General features: G+C 43.5%; 1 protein-coding gene across 10 annotated transcripts in view; it reads left to right on the top strand.

Annotated features, from left to right (window-relative positions):
- The first annotated feature begins 465 nt into the window (after nucleotides 1–465).
- Nucleotides 466–12,560, top strand: part of rttn (rotatin) — a 29,639-nt gene continuing 17,544 nt past the window's right edge. For 6 of the 10 annotated variants that reach the window (XR_012949414.1, XR_012949413.1, XR_012949417.1 and 3 more), the window contains exons 1-21: nucleotides 466–640; nucleotides 975–1,162; nucleotides 1,452–1,641; nucleotides 1,847–1,945; nucleotides 2,086–2,176; nucleotides 2,394–2,508; nucleotides 4,744–4,894; nucleotides 5,222–5,399; nucleotides 5,999–6,189; nucleotides 6,397–6,512; nucleotides 7,448–7,615; nucleotides 7,742–7,954; nucleotides 8,121–8,233; nucleotides 8,328–8,454; nucleotides 8,789–8,914; nucleotides 9,220–9,336; nucleotides 9,887–10,026; nucleotides 10,678–10,849; nucleotides 10,946–11,045; nucleotides 11,669–11,754; nucleotides 12,378–12,495. Coding sequence is in view for 5 of the 10 variants with exons in the window: in XM_076080457.1 (XP_075936572.1) it covers nucleotides 610–640; nucleotides 975–1,162; nucleotides 1,452–1,641; nucleotides 1,847–1,945; nucleotides 2,086–2,176; nucleotides 2,394–2,508; nucleotides 4,744–4,894; nucleotides 5,222–5,399; nucleotides 5,999–6,189; nucleotides 6,397–6,512; nucleotides 7,448–7,615; nucleotides 7,742–7,954; nucleotides 8,121–8,233; nucleotides 8,328–8,454; nucleotides 8,789–8,914; nucleotides 9,220–9,336; nucleotides 9,887–10,026; nucleotides 10,678–10,849; nucleotides 10,946–11,045; nucleotides 11,669–11,754; nucleotides 12,378–12,495 (2,830 nt within the window). In the remaining 5 variants the exon portion in view is untranslated. The remainder of the gene's footprint in view (nucleotides 641–974; nucleotides 1,163–1,451; nucleotides 1,642–1,846; nucleotides 1,946–2,085; nucleotides 2,177–2,393; nucleotides 2,509–4,743; nucleotides 4,895–5,221; nucleotides 5,400–5,998; nucleotides 6,190–6,396; nucleotides 6,513–7,447; nucleotides 7,616–7,741; nucleotides 7,955–8,120; nucleotides 8,234–8,327; nucleotides 8,455–8,788; nucleotides 8,915–9,219; nucleotides 9,337–9,886; nucleotides 10,027–10,677; nucleotides 10,850–10,945; nucleotides 11,046–11,668; nucleotides 11,755–12,377; nucleotides 12,496–12,560) is intronic. The other 4 variants (XM_076080456.1, XM_076080455.1, XM_076080454.1 and 1 more) reach the window with 4 other exon arrangements.

Raw genomic sequence — 12,560 nt, 5'->3', positions numbered from 1 at the left:
AAAAAGGTTTGAGGGCTGCTTGTGTCATTGCTGGTGGGAAAGGTGTTAGAATAAATAACAAACTAGTACAATGCAACATACCTCCAGTCATTTACAACTATCACAGCCCTTTTGGTTGGTTTTGTAACTGCTGTTGAGCTTTTTCTGAATTTGGCAGTTTTTCTTTTGCTTACATGCAGCTGCAATTTGAGCACAAATAATTTGTGTTCTCTCTGCACTTACATTGCTGCATGCTGGTTTCAAAGTGCTGATTAGCAAATATCTCTGAAAATGCTGCACTGTTTGTATACATGATTGAGTATAGCATACTTTCCTTTAGGTTCTTACTCTATTGTGTCTACATTCACTATGTAAATGTTTCGTGGAAGTGCATCTATAACTCTACAGTGTCACAAAAAGACAAGCCAAAAAGTTTCTCCTACACCTCTTGAACGCACCCTGGTCCTCTACAGGAAGTGGACTCACGCTGGCGCGTTTGTTGAAAACAAACCCGGGCAGACGTCGTGTTGACATGTCACCGCCAGACAACCACTCACTGAAGTGACAAGCCTCGGTCGTTGATGAAGCCCTTTAAGCTGTTTTTACACAGGGAGACGCCATACATTGAACATGGAGTTATCTCCCCTTATAAAGAAAATAGGTGGGCTAACTCTTTAGCTAAGCAAATGTAGCATATGACGCTGACTTCACCTGAACTGTTTGAACAAAACGCTGTCACTTGCCTATTATTAGCCGATGCTAACGTCAGCTAACTATAGAAACTATCTCCATCTAGGTGGAACACGTTACACCAACTTTAGTAAGCACAGGTGTAATCAATGTCAACACTAGCGTTATCTTAGTAGCGTTAATTAACCCAAGTCAGTCAAACTTTTTCTGAACTTCAAACCAAAGTTAGCTAACAGCTAGCTAGCTGTTGATTAGCTGAAACACAGCGTCGCTAACTCTGCTATAATGTTTCTGCTCAACCTTAGGCCATTCTCTGGTGGAGATAAGAGTTCGAGCATTAAAGAACATCATTTGTAAGCTGGAGCACTCCCTGATTTCCGTCTCCGACATCGTCCAAGAGAAGATGCTTTTTGTGCATCTCCTTGAATGGTTCAATTTCCCCGAGGTGCCGAAGCAGCAGGAGGTCCTTGAGTTGCTCTCAACGTTGTCAAAGGTAGACACACTTCTAGCTACATCATAGATAAGCTTCATCACCAGGTTATGTCATTTTGGCTCTGGCTTCAGCCTTTCTTTAACAAGGCTAACCAGACTTTTACCAGTTAATGGGAGTTAGATCAATATATGATGTAATAAAGTTTCATGTCAGGCTTCAGTTTTATTTCTCAGAGATTAGCCCAGTGACATTTTAATAGCGACACCCATGCAAAGTGATTTTACGGTGCTGTATTACATTGAACTATCATTTTCTTCCATTCCATTCCCGTTTGTCATTTTGTCTGCAGCATCCTAGTGCAGCCCAGATGCTAAGAGACGTTGGGGCTGTGGACTTCCTCACGCAACTGTCTCCTAATGTCGAACCCAGACTGCGAGCTGTCATCGATGGAACTCTGGACCAGCTGTTCCAGCTACCTGAGCTACTCCCTAGTCGTACAATGGTCTACTGGCATGGACAGCGTTCTACGACTCCAACAGGTGTTGCAAGTTTAAGCCAAAATGGTTGTTTGTTTATGATTCTGTCTTCTAGAAACCTCTAAATGTTCGTCATCTTATGAAGTAGAGAGGCCGAAGTGCGTGGTGTGGGTTGTCAGTTTGGCTTTACGCAGATCTTCTAACGCTTTTATCAAATAATTGCAGTATGTAAAAGGACATTTTAACAGATCTGTTGTCTCTGCGGCAGCACCTACAGTTGTTCCACCTGAAGACCATTTTCCTAAAATGGGTTATTTCCACAAGACCATGCCGAGCCACACAGATGTACCAGCTCAGAAGATAGCAGGTATCAGTACTTCGAATACTCATTTGTCTCTCCTTAGTGTGCTGGGTCTCATCTTGAATTTTGCTTGCAGTTTTATCTACAGACAGCCCTGTATGTGTATTCTATGAATGACTTGTTTTACACGTTTTATCCCTCTACAGTGCATGAGTCTGTGAGATGTCTCAAGTTTTCTGTGTTTCCGTGGCTGACTTTGACAAACACAGACAGACACATACTTGCATCCAACGAGAGGTGAGAGGGAATACATGAATCAAACAAATAATATATATGCATGGTTAAAATGCAATTAATGCGATGCATTTACAAAATTATGATTTAATTTAGGAAACAAATCATTGAAGAACAAGACTAAGAAACATTCTGTGCCAACTTTTGGTACTTAACAGTTTAAATTCCAAATAAGACGCATGTGATGTTAAATGTATCGGATTTAATTCTTTTGAAACAGTTCTCTAAGGAGCAGCAACCCCAACCTGGTGCGGACCACATGTGAACTTCTGTGTGATGTCATTATGCAAGACTTTCCTGCTGAGATCTTCCTGCAAAGACCAAGTATTGTACAGGTATCATTACACAACCATGTTCTTGCACTGACAATAGTATTGCTTATGTGCATATGATTATATGATTATGCTACTTTTTAAAGAAATGAGCGGAAAGATCATCACTAAAATTATACAAGGTTTTTATTTTTCATTGTACAACAGGATTGCATAATGACATTTAGATTGTCGTCCCTATTTGCTACATAGGAAAGATATTATATGTGGAGGATGAATGAAGGAATCTCACAGCCAGAGGAAAGAAGCTGTTTTGAAGTCTGTTGGTTCAGCAGCTGATACTTTTTTTTTAAAATCTCTTTCCAGACGGCAGTAGGGTGAACAGGTTGTGGCTGGGGTGGGTTTTGTCTTTTAATATCCCCATAGCTCTTCGCAGGCACTTCCTGTCACCAATATCACTGATGCTCAGTAGATGTGTGCCAAGGATGTTTTGGGCGGTTTTAATTAGCCGCTGTAGAGCCCTCCTGTCCTGGGCCGTGCACATCCCATGCCAGTTTGTAGTCAGGATGCTTTCTATAGCTCCTCTATAAAAGTTTGGAGTTTTATCTTCCTAAGTTTCTTTAAGAAATCCAGCCGTTTTTTTAAATCAACAATCAGCTCCTTGGTTTTACTGACGTTAAGCAGTAGGTTGTTCTCTGTGAGGTTGTTGCATACAGGAAGTTGTTGTATACAGAAGGTGTGCCGTAGTGGTTTCAGGTCCCGTTATTTGCCATCACAGGTTTGATCCCACATTATAACAACAGGTCATGTTAGAATCTAAGCATCTTCAGGTGCAACGAGTTTCTTCTGAATGTTTTGGTGTCGGTGCAACGTTCGGCATACTGAGATCAAGTCATTAAAATCAAATACAAGTAGAATTTGTATTATTTTCAGCACATCATTTTTACTTTACAGGGTGTTTGGTTTTTGACAGTCCCAATGCTTATGCTTCAAGACAAACGCCTGTATTTGACTTAAAAATGGTGGCTTGTTGCTTCCCCTAACATCTCTCAGTGCTTGATTCAACATGGCTGTCCCAAGAGACAAAATTAAAGATGTGACTGAAGAACTCCACCGGGGCTTTTCTGATGGTTCTCGGCCAACTGTTCATAATGTTCAGCATTCTTGTTTATTCACATCAGTTAGATGACATATATTGCTCTGAGTGGCTAACATGACCGCCCCACAATGGGATTTATGGGATGGTTACTCAAGCCACTGTCAAAATAATAACCTGTCAAATGGTGTCCTTGACCAAAACACCAATTTATAATTCTGTGTCCCTGATCTTGTAGGAGGTTGTGGGGGCCTCTGGGGCCTTACTTTGCTTGAGCAGGCACTAGATTGCCGTGAGGATATAGTTTGGTCACGATGTCCTTCTTGCAGGGTTCGAAAGACCTTCGTGGAACGTTTTGCTTCTTTCCTCTTAAGGCCGCCTTGAATGTTGAATATCAGGGATTCTGTCAAATTGGTCCAAATTGTCTGCAGGTGACCTCGTCCTGGCCTTGTTGGCTTATGGAGGAATCTAAAATGTCCTTTGTTGCAAATATAAAGATCAATGTGCTTCTGTCAAGTTCACACCGACTGATGCAAATCTACAGCGACACCCATCTTTTTTTTTTTTTTTACATTCAAGAGATATTCTCTCCCCCTACCTCTGTACTTTTTACGGTATCCACCAGTATCATGTCGGCAACATAGTTCATCTCTTCACCGAGCTCTTCTTTTAATTGGCATAGACAGAGTGTTGGGAGGAGACGTGGCCCCGATGAGCCACAACTGCGAACATTACTGTTTCGTAATAAAGCGATGCATTACGTTCGATCGGTCTCCAGGCAGTATTAGCATACTGTCACCCTGCAGTCTCATCATCAAAAATCATTATGGGGAAGTACTTCTCCAATTGTGGCTTTAGTTTGCCATCTCTGGATTTAGAGACATGACACTATTAGCTGAAGAGGGCATGGAATCTGAACTTACAACAAATTCAATAATTCAATTCTACTTGCCCTTTTTATTTAGCGAATTTTATTACAACTTTTCTATCACTGTCTGAGTTTAGGTCCCGTCTGTGTACATTGTTTCAGCTCAGGCTCTGTTGTTTCTGTTTTTATACAGAGCCGAAAAAGAAATATATTTGCCCAATTACGATAATGTCCTAATTGGATGTTACTGGTTGGTAATTAGGTCCTCAGAAAACCTTTCCGTAAGCCAGATTTACAGCTGTAATACTGCTCTGATTTCCCCTTCTGTTTTCAGAACCTCCTGTCCCTGTTGAGGCTGGGTTCGGGTAACGGTGAGGCAGGCTACCTCCACTTGCAGGCGCTTTCCTGCCTTCGGCAGCTTTGTGTGGGGCTGCGGAGGAGACTACGCTTTCATCAAGATCCAAGCTTTTACTCCACAAAGCAAGGTAGCGTGCCATATGACTTGCAGCTGCTGATTTGTCGATTTTTGGATGCTTGTGCTGTCAGTTTACATATCTCCCTTTATTATAAAGTTTGTTTTTAAACAAATATATTTCTTATTTGGTTGCAATTTTTCAATCATATCCTTTACATGATAAATTCCCAAATCACACCACATCGTTATACATGTTTCAAGTGTAAACTTCAAACATTCTGTTTGCATTATTGTTGTTTTCTCTTCAAAACATCAATTTATTTAAAATAAATGTAACCACTTTTTGATCCAACTGATTCATTTCTCACAATGAGTCGTTTGTATCACTAATTTGTAGTCTGTGTAGATCCTGTGTCCCAGAACTCGTCCTTTTCCTACTCCCAGGAAGTGCGTGGGACCCAGCGTTCCCAGGCCTCGTCTCCGGCGGCAGAGTGCTCTCCTCGGCCCTCTGTGGTGGGACGCACAGGCCAGAGAGCCAGGGGAGATGGCCAAGACGGAGACGCAGCTTCCACCAGGTGTGCAACTTCGCATTTTAATAACACGCTGAAGGAGACTATGGAAGAAGTTGAACCGCATCACTTTCGGTGCGTCGGCTCTCGCTCGGTGTTGTTTCTTTGCATGTCTTTAGCAATCATCTCGGCAGTGAGAGCAGAGATTCACTCAGTTGCACTTCTGAGGCACAAATGGTATTATGTTAGTCTATCTCTCTTGCTTGAAGAAATTGCTTTTTGATATGATTCAGCATCGTTGTCAACTCCGTTCACCAGACCTTACACTTAAAAAGGGGAGTCTTATACTTTTTAGAAACGTGTGCAGGATATTTTTTGTGGCTTTGATAATGACAACATTGCTGGTGACACCAGCAACCCGCACACTTAGATGAAACGACGTGAGAGAGACTGTGGAGGATGTTATTATTCTTTTAGATATAAATAAGACCAGGAGCCCTCTAGCGGCCGGTCTGCAGTGTTTAAAAATCAGATTCTAATTCCTATGATGGCAGTTTTTATGATCCATCCCGATACAGCTCATACGTCACTCCTTTTATTTCGGTGTACCAAGTACAGATCATGAATTTACAGTTGTCCTCCACTCTTGTCTGTGATCCATCCAGTGGCAGCTCGCACAGAGGCGGAGCATCGGTCCAGGCCCCCCGGCAGACGCCCCAGTCACCCGTAGACGTGGCCCACTTGGATCTTCCGGACCTGGATGCCGAAGATGTCCTGGAGTTGCAGTTGCAGCAGCTCACTTTGGCTCAGTTCACTGTTGCCACCATGACACATGCCATCCCACTGCTTAAAACAGGTAGGAGTCATTGTGGTCTTTTATGTAAACAGGAAAAGATTTTGTCAACAATGTCTTTTTGTTTGTTTTAGTAACGATCAGATATTGCCCATATCCCCTCACCTGTTTCACCATATTGACAGCATTCTGTCAGTTCTGGATCTTGTCAAAAAAAAAAAAATCTCCCTTGCTCCTCCTCAGTTTCTCTCCTCCTCTGTTCTTTCTCAGAGGGTTCGCATGCGCTCCATCGTGTTCTGGAGCTGCTGTGCGACGCCGTCCTCCTGCTCGGGGACAGTGTTCGTGAGCTGGTCTGGGACGATCGCAGCCTGGTGGGGATGGAGCTGGCAAGTCAAAACACAACTCATGACAGCCTCTTCTGTAGATGAATGGCTACACTTCACTGAAAGGGGGGGGGGGGGGCACACTGGGTTGGCCACCAGACAGTTTGCAACACACAAACAGGCATATGGTACTCAACTGTCAAGGAGAGCTGCAGGCATGTGATTGAGCTGAATGAATTATATAAGGTTACAAAGGCTTTCTGCTGTTTACAAAGCTTCTCACACATATGTGTGCGCACACCTTGTCTGTACTCCTGGGTTTTAAGTACAGAATCGTTGGTTTGGTAAATGTCTCCATTTACTTTGTGTATAAACTCCACACACGATTGATTGTGTTAAACTAGTGTTTTTTTTATTTTTCAACCGTGCGGAGTCATTTGTCATCCTCCCTGACTGTTTAAAGAGTATGTTCCTATGCAGGGGGACTTATGCACTTGTCAAGCCCAGGTCCCTCTGGCCCTCTGCTGTTTAATACATGCCCAGAGTCTTGCAGCCTGAGAACTGTTTTGTCATCTTTATGTGGAGAGCAGCTTTAGTGTGCCAGACCTCGAGGTTTTTTCCCTGCGGGAATGGGCCCAACTGTTCATGCCAGCCACAGCAATTCACAAGACATTTACTGCCCCCTGCTGGTTTAATTCCTCTATTGTTCAATTTCTCCTCCCTAGAACAAAGTAGCTGAGAATAGATTGTTCCAATTTATTCATACGGAGATAGGGTGGATCTGTATCTAGTCCCAAAATAACCCTGAAATCTGATTATGTTAAATTCCTAACGCCTGGAACGAGCAATCTTTCTCTTGGCCCCCTGCCAGTAGCTTTGCGTCGGTGTGTGCCTGTGTATGTGAACATGCACACGATGTGAATGTATGTACTGTGTGTTGCTGTGTTTGTGTGGCATGCATGCCTTTGTCTACATTTCTGTCTGTGTTTTGTATTTAGAAGGAGAAGCTGCAAGCCTGCATGGAACTATTGGGGGACATCCTCGGCTACCATCAGAGCTATTCACCAGATATTCCCCACAGCTCTCAGGTTCATCACAGAATAGCCTACACAGGCATTGCTGTATTCACCATTAAACTCCTTCAGACCATCCTCCCTCTTGAGAAGGTATGTGTGTGCAGGTGTGTTTCTGTGCACTTGCGTGATCAAATTACAACACTTTCTTCTCTGGTTTTCTGTGATTACTTTAACTTAAAAAGTAGTAGAGCATTAATATTTCCCAACCCCACACAGGCGAGTGACAATCTCCCGGAAAACACAGCAACAGCTATTTTCTACCTGTGCTTGGACACTTCATTGGGAAGTTTATTACCCAGCATGCGAGACACAGCGGTGGCCTACTTGGAGCAGGTGAACTCAGACAGCCATGACCTCTACAGGAGGGTGAACCGCGCTGCCCTTTGGATGGAATCCACTTGTAACTTTCTCAAGGAAGCACAAGCCGAGGTAAGAGCTGCATGTCTCATAATTACAGTAAGCAAATAGCAAAAGTAGCTCTGCAGTCTACAAAGAAAGGGTAGTCGTCTATTATAGATACACAACAATTTAAAAAAAGTCGTAGAAAACCTATAAAGGCTTTTTTTTTTCTTCATTCATTGGTTTATTTCTGCAGGGAGAGAAGAACTGGTTGGAGTTACTGGAGCTGGCAGACCAAGCCATAGACGGCCTCCCGTTTCACCAGCACTTACCCATCGTCAAGGAATGTGTTCACATCTGCTCTCACCTGTAAGTTAAAAATCTTGCGATGTAAAGTCATTTGTTCTGCGTCATTTATATATTTTTATGCTCGTTTGAATTATTTTTGGCGGTCCGTCACTAGGTGGAGGTTTGATCAGCCCAGTCCGTTCCTCCAAACAGAGAGCCAGAAACTTCTCCTCAAGCTGCTGTCCCATCCGTCGCTGCCTGTCAAGACGGAAACATACCAACACGCTTTAAACCTGGTCAAGGTCAGAGCAAGCCATCTAATATCGGTGTTTAAATGAGAGCGTGCAGGTTCACGGCCAAGCAATTACGGCTACTAGAGCCATCATGTGGGTCTGTTTGGTGGGGCCACCCGTATGTAAACAAGTAGGATGAAGATGGATGAATCGCACGTCTTTGACAGCGTGCTATGAACAAAAACGCACTTGACATTTGAAATCAGACTTGCTTTTCATTTTACTAACTGCCGTCTAGGACACATGGCTACGTTTTAAAGTGAAATGGAACTCGTATGGGAGCACAAGTGAGACGACGATGATAATTTATGATGTGCTCTGGTGTGATTACATACACCCCTAGGACTGCCTTGGCATCCAGAATGTGTCACGACAGGAATCGGCAGCCTGCGGTGGAGTCAGCTTCCTTCTGCACCACAGGGTGCTCTATGAAATAAGTGCTTTTGGACTCCAGGATTCTGCAGAGAAGGTAGGCAAAATGTTGACTTCTTGTATTTTTATAGAACCAACTTGACTTTTAGACCTTACATCTTTTAATATGCTAGTTCAGGGTTGAAGGGAATACATGTTATCAAACACAAGTACTCATTAAAAGTGAAAGTACAGGGGTTTCTGTGTGTTAAGTTATTGTACAATGCTTTAAGGTCATGCTAAGCTGTCAGGGTTCACTGGTGTCATGTGATTTAGGCGTTTAAAAGTCTGTCACTACTTGCTAGTAAATGTTTTGCCAGCAGCGCCTTTGTGAATTCAGCAGTTTACCTGTGTGATCTATAGGTGAACGTCGCTGCCAAGGATATCCTGCTATTCCTGCTCAAAGGACGATTGATGATGACAGCATCAACCTGGGACAGATTCAATGAGGCACTTTACCCGGTCATGCCCATATTACAGGTGTTGTGCTCCCTGTAGAGGCTGTGTTGTATTTGTACTTCAGAGCTCATAAAGCGGCATATTACATTTATGGCACGGGGGGGGGGGGGGGGATGTTATGTATGTTATACACAATCAAAACAAATATGATCAAAAGTTCAATTTTAGCGCTCTTGGACCACAAAGACTGTATATTGAGCTGCCAGCGAGAAGAATGTAGTTATTCTCTCATTTACATATTCTGTGTTATATTGTTTCCTTTTGGGGTGGAAAAAAAACCCGAGCATTTATTAATTGTTCCGTTTCAGGCAACAGAAAGCCTGGAAAAGTCTTCATGAATATGCATGAGATTTTGACTAGGCTGTCAAGTGTGATTTAATTCAAGGAGGCCATTGAGAGACGGGGCCCACCATGTCAACAAGAGACGAAATGAAACCACCCATAATCAAAGCAATGCATATTTTATTTACTGTTGTGCAGCTTAGCTGGAATTCCCCATTGTTCGCTCTATTGTCTGCCAAGGCAGTCTGAGAATTGTGTGTTTTTGTGTGTGTGTGTGTGTGCGTGGCAGGGTTATGCCGGCACTGAAGAATCGCTGGGAAACTGCGTCCTGCTGATAAGTGACATGCCGGACGGGGCAAGAGACAACGTGTTCCCAAGCGCCGCCAAGCTGAAAGCAGCGCTCCGACTTCTTTTTACCAAACAACCCACGTGAGTCTTTCTTTTTGTCAACGCTGTGTCTCTCTGTGTTTGTTTGGGTGTTATGTGCCTGCCCAGATGAGTGCACGTATCAGAGATGTGTAGTTTGCGTATATATGTCTGCGATGGTATGTTTTATTCTGTGCCTTCGCGCTGCAAAGTTATTTGATTAGTTTGACGTTGGGTCTCAGGGCCTTTTTGTGATTCAGACAAAACTCCTGAGAGTCTAGATATTCTGCTTCAAAACACATAATGCGATGGACATATTACCTCTGTCTGGTGCTGTCAGCTGATGTTCATATCAAGTCATCTAAGTGCTCTGTGAGGTAAGTGTAAAACAGCTATCCAGTCCCAGCACATGAATATTGATAGGGATGGAAATTAACCTCACACACACTGGCCAGGAGAGAAGCCCTGGTACATTTTGGCAACAGCTAATAGATTTATCTACCCTGTCTGCCGTTTATTGACAACCAATCAACCAAAAAACTGAAAGGCAGGTGACATTTTCAGCCACGTATTAGTATTCTAATGCAGACGAAAGGCTTGCTCTGCCACCTGAATGGAGCTGTTTTGTGTGGTTTCCAAGCTAAGTTAAACAGTAGGATTTTCAATGAAATATTTAACTCCAAGTATTGCATAAACTCTGCTCATTATTACCAGTGTGAGAATAGCAGCAGTGCAACAAATCGTGCCCCACTTAACCGGCGATGATGATGCTAGCACAGCCAGACCAGACCTGGATCAAACGGTGATCTCCTCGCTGCCCAATCTCTTCTGCCTCAGAAACCCTTCAGACATCACGCTGGACACCAGCAACAAGTCTGTCCTGAAGGTACAAATCCACATACACATCAAGAACAACACACTTGGAGACACATCTGCACAGGCCGATACAAAGTGATGCTTAATGTGTTTAATGTTGGCTTAGGTGGAGTCGGTGGAGAAGCTGTTTTGCATCCTGTCCTCAGACACTGTTGACATCTCCCTGAGAAGATCAGCTGCAGAGCAGCTGTCTGTAGTGCTACAAGGTCAGCTCTCTGCCTGACTTTAATTTACTGTATTTGTTATAAACGCATCTATTGTGTTTATCTATCTAAAAATGTATTTATCATCCATTGTTTTTAATGCGTTCCCATCCCATGCTAGGCTCTGTCAGGCTAATACTTTCTCTGTGCATTGCTCTCTCATGGTGGAGTCTTATGAGAGTGCTCATGTGGAGGCATATTTTAATAGGAAACACACTGACTGGTTATACACTCTGTGCACCACAAGTATTTGCAACGGGGATAATATCACTGCAAAGTACAACAGAATGTAGTTGCTAACAATTCACATGCCCTTAATAGTTGATTTGAGAATGATATTGAATTTGATATTCCATAATGAGGCATAGTGCCTGAATTGTCTACCACATAAAAATAGGTTTCAAAGGCCTAAACGGGGGTCTAGAGACAATTTGATGGACTCGATAAAATGAACAAACAACTTTAAAAGTGTGTGTGATAAGCGAGAGCTCTTTCCTTCCGACTGCAGCAGAGTGTGTGTGCCCTCCCACCACCATACGTTTCACACAGGCAGAAAAAGCAAATAGTGAATGATTATGCAAATGTTTATTGTCTGTATTTTGAATTGTTCTCTTACTTCCCTGCAGACACAGCAATGCACCCGGTGCTGAAGAACCTTGGAATAACAGACAAAGTAGTTTCTTTCATTACGGGGAGTGTAAACGGCAACGAGGTAAAAACATGGCTTTTATTTTTGGGGGGCAAAGTGAAAAATGATAGATGTGTGCCTCATGAATTGCTGGGAAACAACCCCTGTGCCTCATGAATGCAGTTCCATGTACTCCCGTTCGTGTACATGTCCTCGTTTATATCTGCTCGTGTGAGTACATGAGTTGCCAGCGGATGTGGAGGAAACCCACTGAGGCGCGCGCGATAGAAGGGTGAAATGGCCCGTATTAATAGTGTCAGACGGGCTTTGGTCAGTAGTGATTTTTTGCCCTCTAGTAACTACAGTCTGCTGATCATTCCCAAGCCTTGAATCAGAAGCCGCTAACAGGGGTAAACGTCCAGCATGTCTGGCTACATGGAGGTGAAGCAACAGGGCCACAAAGAATGGTTTGTCTCAACTAACAAGTGTGTATGAGAGGGATGCCTGCAGGTTATATTTGTCCCAACCCTCCACTGCCACTGCCTACAACCTGAGCGGTCTCGGGTTTAGCTTCTGTGAAGAGACAGTAAAAAGACACCCTGTGCATTTGTATGTGAGAGACGGAGGAGACAGGAAGAGAATATGTGTATTTGTTTGTGTTTTCCCTGCAATTAAACACCGGCTGCATATGTTGCTGTTCTCCCCAGAGCTTAGATTGCCTGCTGGAGCCTTGCGTATGTATCCTGAGGAAGCTGGCGTACGCTGATCCATCGCTGAGGCACAGTCTGGCACATCGCAACCTCCTGCTCCTCACACTGCTCAGGGGTACATTCACAAGGCAACTCATTAAGTAACAGCTAGACACGTTGTGTTGTGTAGCTCAAGGGCAC

The sequence above is a fragment of the Anarhichas minor genome, unplaced genomic scaffold (assembly GCF_050575085.1).
Source record: "Anarhichas minor isolate MPS153535 unplaced genomic scaffold, ASM5057508v1 ptg000074l, whole genome shotgun sequence".
NCBI classification, from domain to species: Eukaryota; Metazoa; Chordata; class Actinopteri; order Perciformes; family Anarhichadidae; genus Anarhichas; species Anarhichas minor.
Note: the sequence above shows the minus strand (reverse complement) of the source record. Positions and strands in the feature narration are given on the sequence as shown.